The following is a 13,115-nucleotide window of genomic DNA, read 5'->3' on the forward strand; positions in this document are numbered from 1 at the left end:
GATCTTTTCCGACCGCGATTTTAACCTGCTGTACAGTATTTCTAGTAACCATGGCAACATTCATTCATTAAAATCAAACCTGATACACATAATTACGTCACTAATAATAGTCCACTTGTGTAAAAAGTTTTATTGGAATAACATCAAAACTGTAAGAAAAGTAGCATTTTGAAAGAATTTCACTGAATTAAATTTTTTTCAGTAACTAATTCAACACCATTCATCAAAATCAAAAACCGATAAAGAGACTTACGTTTCTTAGTGTAGTGTACACGGTTATAATGAAATCTCACCAAACTTCGGAGGAGTAGCATTTTTAAAAGTTGTTTACAAAGAGACAGACGGACGAACAACGGAAACTTTATCATCGCATAAGCTCTTCTGGTCTCTGACTATTAGAACTAAAAACCTAAATGCATTTCTTCCATAAGATGTACATTTTCCTCCGTCATTTTTCAAAATAGGTGACCAGAAAGCTAAGGCTCAGATGTGATTACAAATTAAAAACGAGTTTCTGTTTCTGAAATACTTATGCCCCCCCCCCTTTTTTTTCAATAATTGGAATTTTTCTAAGTCCAAGGGGCATAACTCTGTCAAGAATTGCTCAATTGTACCCAAAACAAAACTTGACCTCGATAAATATTTTAATGATAAATCTGTATACCAAATTTCATTTCAGTATGTGCAACCTCTGTGAAGAAAATGAACGGAAACTGCAAATAATTGGATTTTTTTTAAGTCCAAGGGGCATTACATTACTCTGTGAAAAATTGCTCGATCGTATCGAAAACAGAACTTGACCTAAATATTCTTATGATAAATCTGTATACCAAATTTCATTTCAGTATGTGCAACCTCTGCGAAGAAAATGAACGGAAACTGTTGGTGGACCGACAGACCGACCGACCGACAGACAGCAGCAAAGCAATATGCCCTCCCTTCTTCGAAGGGGGGGGGGCATAAATATGAAATACTGTACGTTTTAATGTAAAAGGAACCAGTAAATTAAAATTTTTAACACGGGTTTGGATCAGCCTAATACAATCAGTGTTAGAATTATGATCTCATAAATATATTTTTTAAAAGTGTACATAAATATATACCGAAGAAATATTTTTTGTCTTTTTGACCATATACGTTTTGCTAATTCAAGGTTCCTACAAACTCGTAGGCTCTGCAATTTTTAAAAAGTACGTGCTTCAGATTTATAAAAATCAACAGTTTATATATATCATTATCAGGGACGTAGCATCGTTTTTGAAAGTGGGGGTGGGGCAGCAGGAGAAAAAAAATTCAATTTACCTGAAAAAAAACTTGACAAGCAAAAAAAAAAAAGGAAAAATTTCATTGTCCGATATCGAAAATCTATTTCATGTTGGTGGTGGTGGTGGTGGTGGTGGGGGGGGGGGGGGTAGGTACCAACTTCTTTCAGTACCAAATTTTATTCATACACTACTACAAAACCCTTATTTGACTATTCTACAACAAAAAAAGGGGGGGGGGGGCAACCGACCTTTCAATTAACACTTCAACATTTCAAATAGTAAAAAAAGTCTTTGGAAAAAAGTGGGGGGGGGGGGGGCAAACCCCCTCTGTTGTCACTTGCCTATATATATATATATATATATATATATATATATATATATATATATATATATATATATATATATATATATATATTCGCGAACATTAAGCTATCGTGAATATTGTTGACTTCTTAATGTTGGATTCATGCATTTATCAAATACGTACAATACAGTTTAGAACCCTGTCTTCCTATTCATTAATTATAGTAAAATAGTAAATCATTAAAAATCATTGGGAATCGCGAGGTAGGCCTAAATAACAACGAATGCTTAAAGTTTGTTACTGGATACGTTTGTTGTAATTAATCTATCATGATTTCTTTGTTTTATTGTTTTAAATCACAAATATTGAATAATGTGGAAGGAAATCAGTAAGCGTGAAATTGAAACCATCGCCAGCCCGTTAGCGCTTCATGATAAATATGCCGGCGTGAAGCGTTGTAGTTCATGTACCTCATGAATTCTCAAAATTAAATTCATTTCCTATATTTACATTATTTTTCTGATGAGTTGTCACAGAATACTCCATTCAACTGTCATTTTTAAAGCAAAACAGTTTGCACTATGGTTTTGAAGTCAAGTACGGTATTATTCATGCTCATCCATGGTATTTCATGAGAAATAACGCGCTTCATGAAATATGCCGGCGTGAAGCGTCGTAGTTCATGTACCTCATGAATCTTCAAAAATAAAATTCATTTCTTAAATGAACAGTCTTCTAATTTGCAAAGAATCTTAAGGGGAAAAAATTTGGAAATGTGAGTGTAATATGACGCGCCATGCACACCTTCCTTCAGCTTTTTTAAATAGCCCAGTGTTATGACGTCACAATACTTTATAGTACTGAGACGTCACAATCATATTTCCTTTTTCAAGTGTAGCAAACAGCTGTGTCACAAAGAATGAAGTCTAAATATTTCGTTTTAGGAGCCGCTCTGACTTTGCCTTTTTGTTCTACTGCTCCAACACACACATATCACGTATCAAAATTACAACATGTTCCTGCTCACTCTCCTTCATTGAAAGAAATCGGATATGGGGGGCTGAACGGCATCAGCGCTGGATATGAAACCACCGAGAAAAATGACATCCTGCGTCTTAATATTCATAGCAAAGATGCTCAAGACCTACATCTCTCTATCTGGCAAGACATTTTAATCTTTGCCAGCATTTTACTATTGTGTACATTGACTGGATTTATAGGTTACAATTTTGCTAGATGGAAGAAGGATTTTAGTAGCGACGAAGAAAAGGACGAAAACAATGTAAAAGAAGAGGAACTGAAGTTGGGTCCCGATGCAGCACATTTGTTTTACTTCATGGACTTGGCACAGCAGAAGATGGCAAAAGGTGAAAAGATAAATTCTCGATTTGTGTTTTTGGTTACCCGCCGTTAAGCTGTTGTACTGCGTCGGAACAATCACTTTCGAAATTCATATCACAATAAGTTTAGTTCAACAATGTTCATGCTATTGCTTTGTTCTCACACATGTACATGTATTTCCGTTTTATATTTATTAAAAGTATGTGAACTTTTCCATGTTGTGATTATTTAACCGACAATATATCTCAAATGCATTGATTTTTTTTCTTACTAGGAAAAATACTGAACTTATTCATTTTGTGTGTATCAAATCACCAATATCTTCAAGTGCACTGATGTTTTCTTTTCATACAAGATGAGACCAAACTTACTCTGTTGTACAATATTGATAAAATGATTAGTCATCGTCACCATATATGAGCTAACATGTAATAAATCGAAAATTTTCGATGGTCCGTGACTTACTTGTGCTATCTGTGCCACATAGGTTACAATAGAGTCGACAATTCTTTTTTGCCCAAGGAATATAGCCACCGGTGCATGCTTGTCTGCCATAATCTGCACAATCCTCTATTGCATCTTTGCATGCTGTGAAAAAACAACTTTCAAATAGAGGCTAAACTAAACGACGTTTCCTTAGGCAGGGAAACTTGCCCCGTTTTTTATTTAAAAATTGTTGATACTTGCATCTATTATGTTTGCTTAGAACGTTAAAATTGTATCGAAGAATTTACTGCCTCTTTTTGAGACAACTTACGTTGGCAGATTTTGCAATGACGGCGACAATTTTTTTGGGACCAGGCTGCGTACCCAGTACATACGTCATTTCCGTACTCCTCGCACCTCACAAGGTCCCTGCAAGGGTCGCTGCTGACCAAAATAGTAGTTTCAACAGAAGCAGGCGTTGTTGGAGCAGTGGTTGATACTATTTCTGTAGTTTTATGGGTGTCGGATTTGGAACCACCTAATACAGGAAATCAATGGAATAGTGCATATTACATGTTAGTATACTTAATATTGTTCTGCTACTTAATAAAAGAGAAATAAAACGTCGTACACAAAAAATTGTAACTAATACTTTTTTATAAATTCAGTTTTCCAAATGTCATACTTTCACAATAAGAAGACTTACCTCCACAATAGTTACAATACAGTTTGCAGTTCTTTCTCGCCCAAGATTCGTAAACACCTGTACAAGAACTTTTCCCATACGCTGCACAGTCCGATATTGCGTCTTTACATGCTATTAATATCATTTACAAACGCATTAAAACTTCAGTTCATTAGTTATTATACAAACATTTTTGTTACATGCTTCGGGAAAACAAAAAACTCACGTTCACAAAATTTACAGTGGCGCGCACAGTTTCTCCTTGCCCATGGCTCATACTCAATGCAAACATCATCACCATATTCGTTACACTTCTCTACATCCCGACAGGGGTCGCTACTCGCAATGTTAGAAGACGATGATTGGACATTGTTGCTACTGCCACTGCTTGCTTGATTTGAACTTCCCTGGTGCGATGTACCAGAGCTTGTGTTCACATTCACAGCTACATATAAGAATACATGTACGTGGATCTAAACATTCCATATTAATTAACATGACTATCACTCAAACAGTATGATCAATGAAAAACTTTATATACCAACCATCACAGTAGTTACAGTACAGTTTACAATTTTGTTTTGCCCAGTTTTCATAATTTCCAGTACACGAACTCTTTCCATAATCAGCACAGTCTAACAGTTTATCTGTACAAGCTGAGAAAGGGAAAGAAGTCAATTTTCAAGACTTTCCTAAGCAGTAATGGTTAAATTGGCAAACAAACCAACAAGAAAACTAACAAGAAAATTATTTATACTGTCAAGTATTTACATACGTTGGCAAAACTTGCAGTGACGTGCGCAGTTCTTATGTGCCCACGGTCCATACGCTGTGCATACGTCATCACCATATTCATTGCACTTAACTTTGTCTCGACAAGGATCATTATTCGCCTGTGCGTCTGTATTGCCAGTTCCAGGTGAAGTGTTTTCACCTTAAATAAAAGATTAGATAATGGATGGAAAGAGTCCTAAATATTACCCTAAAAAATTAAAATATTTCAAACGTTTCAAAAAAACCTTGAGTTTAATATTCTTGACCATTTTTGGATAGCAAACAAACTTTTGTATTAAAGGATAAAGAAGGTTGTAGTTTTTAGAAATGTAGGCTTCTCAGAGTAAATTTTTCAGAAAAAAATGCATTCTTCACATCATTGAAAAAAACTTACATAAATTGCACCAATTAGGACAATGCTCTCGGGACCATTTTGCAAATTGAGGATTCGTGCAGATATCATCTTCATACTCAGCACAATTTACCTTATCTGAGCAGCTCCCTCCAATTCCCACTACAGTGGAGCCACCTTGACAATATAGCAAAAAATTAATCTCCACTCATCATAGTTGCCAGAAATCTCCGATCATTTTAATACTTAATCAATATCTATCGCTTTTCGCATTCCATATTCTAATGTACATCAAGAATATGAAGATCACATTCTTCTTACTATTACATGTACAATAATCATTGGTAAGAAGGTCTGTCTTATAATGATGACACCTTAAATTAGATTATGTACCATCAATCGGATATATTTAGAAGACCCTTTCCAAATTGTGCAATTCTTTGAAACGGAGATGATGTTTTTTTATGAAATGTAGCGAATAATTTACCGGAAGTACAGAAGCCACAGTGTTTTCTGCAGTTGATCTGAGCCCAGTCTTTGTACTCCGCACAGACATTGGTTCCATATGCTGGGCAATCTTCAAGGTCCTCGCATGGTTTTGCTATACAAAACACACAAGTTAGCACTGAAAGCTGCTCACCAGAAACGTCAAATATTGAAAATCATGATCATTGAAATTTACTACACATGTGTTAAACAAGCGGAAGAATATCAGAGAAAACTACTGATTAGAACCAATCAAAGAAAGTACATATTTAGTAGATGAACTTGAAAAGAATGAACAATATATGTACTCAAAGCATTATGTATACTAGTATATAAGCAGTAGTACCTTCGGGACACAAGTTACAATGTTTAACACAATTCAGCTTGGACCACTCTGGATATTTTGAGCACACCTGATTTCCATAGGCACGACAGTCCACTTTATCCGAGCAAACACCTTAACCCCAGAATATAGCAAGTCGTAAGCAAGTATAAGCAAGACAGTCTTCCTTCATAAAAGCTATATACTTTCTTATGCAGTTAAATAAAGTGAGAAAGAGAAAAGAATAAATACATTTAAGTACAACATTATGGAAGTGTAGTTTAAAGCAAAACAGTATTATAGTAATGATAAAGAATTCCTTTTAAGGATATCCGTCCCTCAGCAGGAGCAATAACCCTAGATATTATTATTTATTTTACTGTTTCGAAATGAAGTTTGCACCTGAAAATTTTCCTTGAAACAATTTTCATTTCATGCTTTTTAATATGATTTAAGTTGAAGCATTTGAAACGACTAACTAAAAAGACAATTTTTCAAGAACCCGAATGTCTTTTTATACAAAGCTTATCAGCAAGAAATTAATTTGAAAGTCATCTGTGATATATCTTACAGTGGTATCACGTGCTACTTACACAACATAACTAAAAAAGATCACATATCTCGTACAAGTATCCAAAACATATATTTAGACCAATTTTCACTTTGAAAATGTGTAATGTTTTATTTACATTTCCTCAAAACATATATGAGATTTTCTTATTTTCCCTGTATAAAGTGATTAAGTATAGTTATAAACTTCAAAGAAAATTGTGTAAATGCACATTACTTTGCGAATTTCAGGTTTGTGAGAATTTTCAGTTATTTAACTACTGACTTTCAGAGCCCGATGGACGGACAACCTTAAAGGAAATGATTGACAAATTGTAAAACTCATATTTTGATTTACTCCTTGTTATATTGTATGTCTTTACAAAAGAATTCAGAAAAAATGGCTTAATTGCTGCCTTGGATGCAATTAATAGTAATCTTTCAAAGAAGATCGCAGAAAAAGTGTCAGGACATTAGAAAAGAATGAAAGTGTAATTTTATTTTAACCCCAATTAAAGCTTAATCAAAATTTTTCAAAAACGTGACAGGATGTAAAAATTATTATTGCAAAGACTTTTGGAATGAAAAGTCTACCTGTAACTTCACACGACTGTGTGTTGCATAACCCGCTAGTTCTGGGTTTCCTCGCGGCGTTACACCGACTTTCTGATACCGCGGTGAATTTGTTTCGTTGTATAGTTACACACTGTACCCTTCTTGTATGGGTTCCATTTCCACACTCTTTGCTGCACTGTCCCCATGAAAATGCATGCCATCTTCCAGTAAAAACAAATACTTAGTTTCAAACTGTTTTTAAATATCTATAATCATTTTCATACATCCTTTTCTAAAATACAACGTTTAAGTAAGATTTGTTCATTGCAATGTAGCATTGAACTTCGGTAACTTGAATATTGATATATCGAATAGCATGGATATGCTTTTCTGTAGGTATTTTTATCTTACAATATCTCGAATCCTTGGAAGATTTTTCTGGCGTTCTAGAGTTCCAGATTTTTGATTGTAAATGTTTTCTCATTTTCTGGTTCAGTTTTTAACTCAAATTATCGATGCCTTAAACAAATCTGATAGTTGATTTATTTGCGGACATTTTTTGCAGTAGGGATTGATAACTGTCTGGTCTTTAAAAAACTGTGTAATTAATTCTTAGTTTTATTTTCTTCTTTTGTTTTAATTGCACTGGTAAAGTTCACCGAAGAAGTATAAATCTTCGTTAAGTTAAACGCACAGATTTAAACTTTAACCAACAGTTACACTCACTCTGGGGGGCATGCCTGGATGTTGCAGAAGACGGATGTTTCCGAGGGCTTTTGAAATACATCACAGTTGTAGTCTTCCACATTTCTATTGTCGCTGATTCTGACGCATTTCGCAGTCCTCAGCTGTGTCCCTAAACAAAGGTTCATACTTTCATAAAGTATAATTTTACTCCAATTCACAAACAGGATTATACATGTAAATTGTAAAATAAAACTGAGCTCTTTCTAGGTTTAGAATGATTTTTGTAATGAACGAAGAGCAGGATTAAAACTGCTTTGTAGATCTTTAAATTACAATCATCGTATTTACTACCTGAATATTGATGACATTTCACACATACGCACCTGTTCCACATGAGGCACTGCATTGCCCCGTGATGACGTGCCATTTGAAGTTTGCATGACCTGAGGAACCACCAGTCGGGGTATGATAGGTATACGTGATGTCTGGAGCTACACCCACATACTGTGAGGCGTCGAATTTCTGATAAACCTGAAGTAGTTTCAAAAATGTTGGTAATTTTTTTTATTCAATTCTTTTTGACAATATTTTCTTCTGTATAATTTTAATCATTCTTGCACATTCAACATACTTCGATCTCCACGTTTGCAGTGGTAGGGCCAACAATTTCTATTTTTTCGGGAGTTGCACGGTATTCGATGACCACCCTTGATCCTCCGTAAGTACCAGATAGCGCTTTGTTCTTGTTCTGTCCAAATATACCTCGTCCATTGATTTTTAATCCTAAGAACCAGATGCAATGTTTTATTTTTCGGTGTACTGTGATATCGAAATAATTTGTTGATTTTGTCATTCGATATTACTATATCGATAATTTTTAATCTTTTAAAAAACTGGACCAGATCGACGAATGAAAAATACATGTACATATATATACAACATAGCAAAGCAATTGTTAAAACTTTAAAAATGGTTTGAGCGAGAGAAAAAAAAAACAAGGACAAAATTCCAAGTACTAATGTATTTTTACTTCCTTTAAATTTGCAAAAATAGAAAAAAAACTGACAGGTATTATTATTTGTGCTTAGGCACGTTTATTGTTAGGTGTCATTATTTATGCAATGTATACGTACCCATAAAGTTGTAGCCATTCTTGTTTTCCACTTTTATGCCAGTACTTCCTACGGGTATTGTCAATACTGTGTGATACCCTATATGATGACATATGTACATTTTTTAATTTCTTTGCGAGAGATAAAACTACAAATAATAAAAATACTTGATTTCTACATAAAGCTAATGGTTCATCGATAGGCGTGGTTTAAAAAAAAAGACAGAGAAAGTGTAGTAGGTGGTGCTTCGAGCACGTGAATTTACGGAATCAAGGGCATGCAAATATAATCAAGCAACTGGCTAGCGTGATAATTTTATGCATAAACGCCCTCCGCGTTTATGCAAATTATCACGCAAGCCAATTGCTTGATCAAATCACAAAACCAAAAAATTAGTTATTTCTTAAAAATGAATGAGAATTGGTTTAGATTTGTGGTTCATTGAAACTTGAATTGATATCAAATATGTGCTATGAAAACTAACCCTGGCTTTTTCTTTGACAAAACAGTCAACAAGAGGCCCCTGGACCACATCTCTCACCTTAGCACTTTGGGTAGGATTTGTAAGTGGTCCCAACCTATTCATAAAGGGGGTGGGGGGGGGGCATGATTTGAACAATCTTGAATCTACACTAACTGAGGATGATTCCATATATCTTTGACTGATCATGGCTTTAGAAGATTTCTAAGGTAAGGATTTTTTCCTGTAAGTTTTATCTTCTATTGTGACCCCGCCCTATCCCCGGGGGTCATGATTTAAACAATCTTGGATCTTTACTACCTGAGGATGCTTTTGTATAGATATTAATAATCATGACTTTGCTGTTCACGGAAAGAAGATTTTAAGGGATTTTCCCTATGTAAAACTGTTCATTGTGACCCCACCCTACCCCCCGGGGTCATGATTTGTAAATTTGAATCAACATTACTTCCATATAATTATGACCAATCATGGTTTTGCTATTCTTGAGAAGATTTTTAAAGATTTTTTTCTCATGTATTCCTATGTAAAACGTTCACTGTGGCCCAACCCTACCCTGGGTTCACGATTTGCATAATCTTGAATCTACACTACCTGAGGGTGCTTCAATGTAAATATGACCAATCACGGCTTTGTTGTTCTTGTTCTTGAGAAGAAAATTGTTCCTCTATATTCCTATACAAAACTTTGATCGTTCATTGTAGCTACCCCCGGGGGTCATGATTTGAACAAACTTGAATCTACACTTCTGAAGGATGCTTCCATATAAACATGACCAATCATGGTTTGCTGTTCTTAAGAAAGAATATTTTTCCTATGTATTCCTATGAAATCTTTGACCGTCCATTGTGCCCCCACCCTATACCCGGAGAGTCATGATTTGCATAATCTTAAATCTACACTACCTGAGGATGCTACCATATAAATTTGACCAAACATGGCATTGTTGTTCTTGAGAAGAAGAATTTCAAAGATTTCTCCTAAGTATTCCTATGTAAAATGTAAAACTTTGATCCTTCACTGTGGCCCCACCCTACCCCCGGTGGTCATGATTTGAACAAATTTGAATCTACACTATGTAAGAAAGGTTTCACATAAGTTTCATCTTTTTGGCCCAGTGGTTATTGAGAAGAAGATTTTAAAATCAATACCACCAAATTTTTATTATTTCTTAATTATCCCCCTTTGAAAAGGGCATGGGACTTCATTTAATCAAACATCGAATCCCCTTCACCCAAGAATGCTTTGTGACAAGTTTGGTTGAAATTGGGCCAGTGGTTCTGGAGAAGAAGTCGAAAATGTGAAAAATTTACAGACAGACGGACAGATGGAATACAGACAAAATGTGATCAATAAAGCTCGCTTGAGCTTTCAGCTCAGGTGAGCTAAAATACTGGAGAACGAACCTCTACTCACTAAGATGGATTTTTCTGTAAATATGACAATTTTCAAAAACATAATAAAGAGGGAAATGAAATACGAGACAGAATTTAGGACAAGTCATTATTTAAGATTAGATTTTTACACAGGAAACATGTTTGATCATAGAGATATCTCTTTTCCTGGAGGGTCTTCCCCCGTAGCATTTCAATCGAACATAGTTTTAATAAAGCTCTCGTGCGAGGAAGGTTTATCATTCTCATTTATCATTTAGTATGATTTTTGTCCACTTTAATATTGTTGTTTTTCTTGTAAAATGAGGTTATTAGCCATTTGTTATGGATTTACGCAAAGGTAATGACAATAATTCTCTATTACAGGAATATATTTTAACATTTTATATACGAATGGTCATTGGCTTTATCAGTTGAAATGCAAAGCGACTAACTCTGCTTGTGAATAGGAGGGGGTACCTAATTCGATTTTTTAAACAATGCCAATTTATAATGTGCTTTACAATATTAATATGAAATGTATCTTTTTACCGCCCGGATGATTTTCTGTGTATTTTCCTGAATGGGCCGTGCATGCATTTCCCGCACCATTACAAACTCCACAGTTATCGAACTTTGCTCGAGATCCTAAAATGCCGTCACAACCAAAACCCTTAAATTGCAACAAAAAACATCACCATCTTAACAAAAGCACTATCAAGAAATACATGTATTAATAAACAATACAACAAATAAAAAAACAAAAACAAACAAATAAATGGACTCGCTTACTCTATCTTAGCGATTACTGCATAATACAGTTACTTTTTTGTGTCGCCTGCAAAGCGGCACTTAGGGATCACATTACCCGGCGTCTGTTTGTCTGTCCGTCTGTTACACCTTATAATATCCCGAGAATAAGAGGTACGGATTTGATATTTTACACATATATTGCTTGACAGTATGCCTTTTGTAAAATAAAAGTGTTACTAACCTTTTAGCCCTTGATCTAGACCTCTGACATACTTTTCAAAATAGTTCATAGTGCTAATATGCAGCGTATTTTTACATTTCAGAGGTAAATTTATGTTATCAAGCATGTGCACTGTTTGTCATTAAATATTTCTTTAAAAAACCAGCGTTACAGGCCACTTGACCATGACCTTTGACCTACTTTGCCAAAAAAATTCTCCAGACAGTTTTAATTTATGCCCTTTTAATTTTAAGATACAGAGTTTTGATTATTAGCATGTTTATAAGCTCATGACATTGTACTTTGAAACTGAAAGACATACAGTAACTGTAATCCCACAAACTGAAATTTAAATATTATGAAAAAAACATCGGTATTCCAAAAATAAATCGTTGTTAAAGGGGCCTGGACACATTTGTTTACAATTTTGATTTTCTATTTTTATTCAAAAAATAACCTGAGTTTCATGAATTGATCTTACATGAAAATTCTTACATTCAAAAACAAAAAAATTCTTCATAACATCATGTCAAACGTCTATGATTGTAAACACGGACTCAACCTCTGTATTTGTTATTAATGTTTACGTTTTACCGTGGTTGTTCAATTTGTTTACTGTGCAAACATCACTGAACACGGAATGACAATATTGGTGAGTGGTTTTGCTTTCACATTTTTCTACTCTGAATTTGCTGTATTACAGTTTCAATATTTTTAGTTTTCAAATGACACGATTTTAGCAAGAGTTTTTTTCTCGTTGGTCGCCATATTGGAGGTATACAAGCCCGAATTCCTTCATTATTCAACCAATTTAAACTCGTCATACTGGGCAATTGGGTGAAGATAATATTTGGTGAGTGGTTTTGCTTTCTCACTTTTCTACTCTGAATTGGCTGTATTACAGTTTTAATATTTTTTTAGATAGTTTTTAGGGATGTCAAATAGGTCAATTTTTGATAATCGGTTACTCGGACGTTTTTCCGATCGAGTACCCGGGTACTCGGTAAAAATATAAATACAAGTGTGTTAATTTTCTTGAGCTACGTTAAACCCCAAAGCTGTTTTATCACGTTTATTAATGTATATAAACACTGATTCCAACGTGAATGATTTTTGGTACTAAATTTATTTATCAAATAAACACAAAAGACATAATTATTACATCAAAAATTACAAATGGTTAACAGTTCTTGTTTAGAATCTATTTCATCAAAAGGAGAAGGAACGAACGTTATTGGGATCGCTAGTCTAATATTATAGTAAGTTTAGTCAAATATTATACACGTGTAGTAAGTTATATGATTGAAAAGGAAAATAAATAAATAAGAGAGGGGAAAATATATATCAAGGAGGACAGACAGCATCATAAATTTTTAAAATAAACATACATAAATTTTTCAGCATTTTTTCATTTTTGGTTGACATTAATT

The 13,115-nt window shown here is 34.4% G+C and overlaps 1 protein-coding gene across 1 annotated transcript in view; it reads right to left on the reverse strand.

Annotated features, from left to right (window-relative positions):
- The window catches only part of LOC133173479 (A disintegrin and metalloproteinase with thrombospondin motifs 16-like), a 45,281-nt gene that overhangs the window by 2,713 nt on the left and 29,453 nt on the right, over nt 1-13,115 (reverse strand). The window contains exons 17-31 of the mRNA XM_061308464.1: nt 11,265-11,385; nt 8,880-8,957; nt 8,378-8,529; nt 8,130-8,277; nt 7,786-7,915; nt 7,099-7,280; nt 5,980-6,090; nt 5,635-5,748; nt 5,190-5,324; nt 4,797-4,955; nt 4,567-4,677; nt 4,248-4,466; nt 4,043-4,153; nt 3,668-3,874; nt 3,376-3,498 (exon numbers count right to left, since the gene is read on the reverse strand). Of these exons, the coding sequence (XP_061164448.1) occupies nt 3,376-3,498; nt 3,668-3,874; nt 4,043-4,153; nt 4,248-4,466; nt 4,567-4,677; nt 4,797-4,955; nt 5,190-5,324; nt 5,635-5,748; nt 5,980-6,090; nt 7,099-7,280; nt 7,786-7,915; nt 8,130-8,277; nt 8,378-8,529; nt 8,880-8,957; nt 11,265-11,385 (2,101 nt within the window). The remainder of the gene's footprint in view (nt 1-3,375; nt 3,499-3,667; nt 3,875-4,042; nt 4,154-4,247; nt 4,467-4,566; nt 4,678-4,796; nt 4,956-5,189; nt 5,325-5,634; nt 5,749-5,979; nt 6,091-7,098; nt 7,281-7,785; nt 7,916-8,129; nt 8,278-8,377; nt 8,530-8,879; nt 8,958-11,264; nt 11,386-13,115) is intronic.

The sequence above is a fragment of the Saccostrea echinata genome, unplaced genomic scaffold (assembly GCF_033153115.1).
Source record: "Saccostrea echinata isolate AGI-Se365-2 ecotype Australia unplaced genomic scaffold, CSIRO_AGI_Sech_v1 ptg000056l, whole genome shotgun sequence".
Lineage (NCBI taxonomy): Eukaryota > Metazoa > Mollusca > Bivalvia > Ostreida > Ostreidae > Saccostrea > Saccostrea echinata.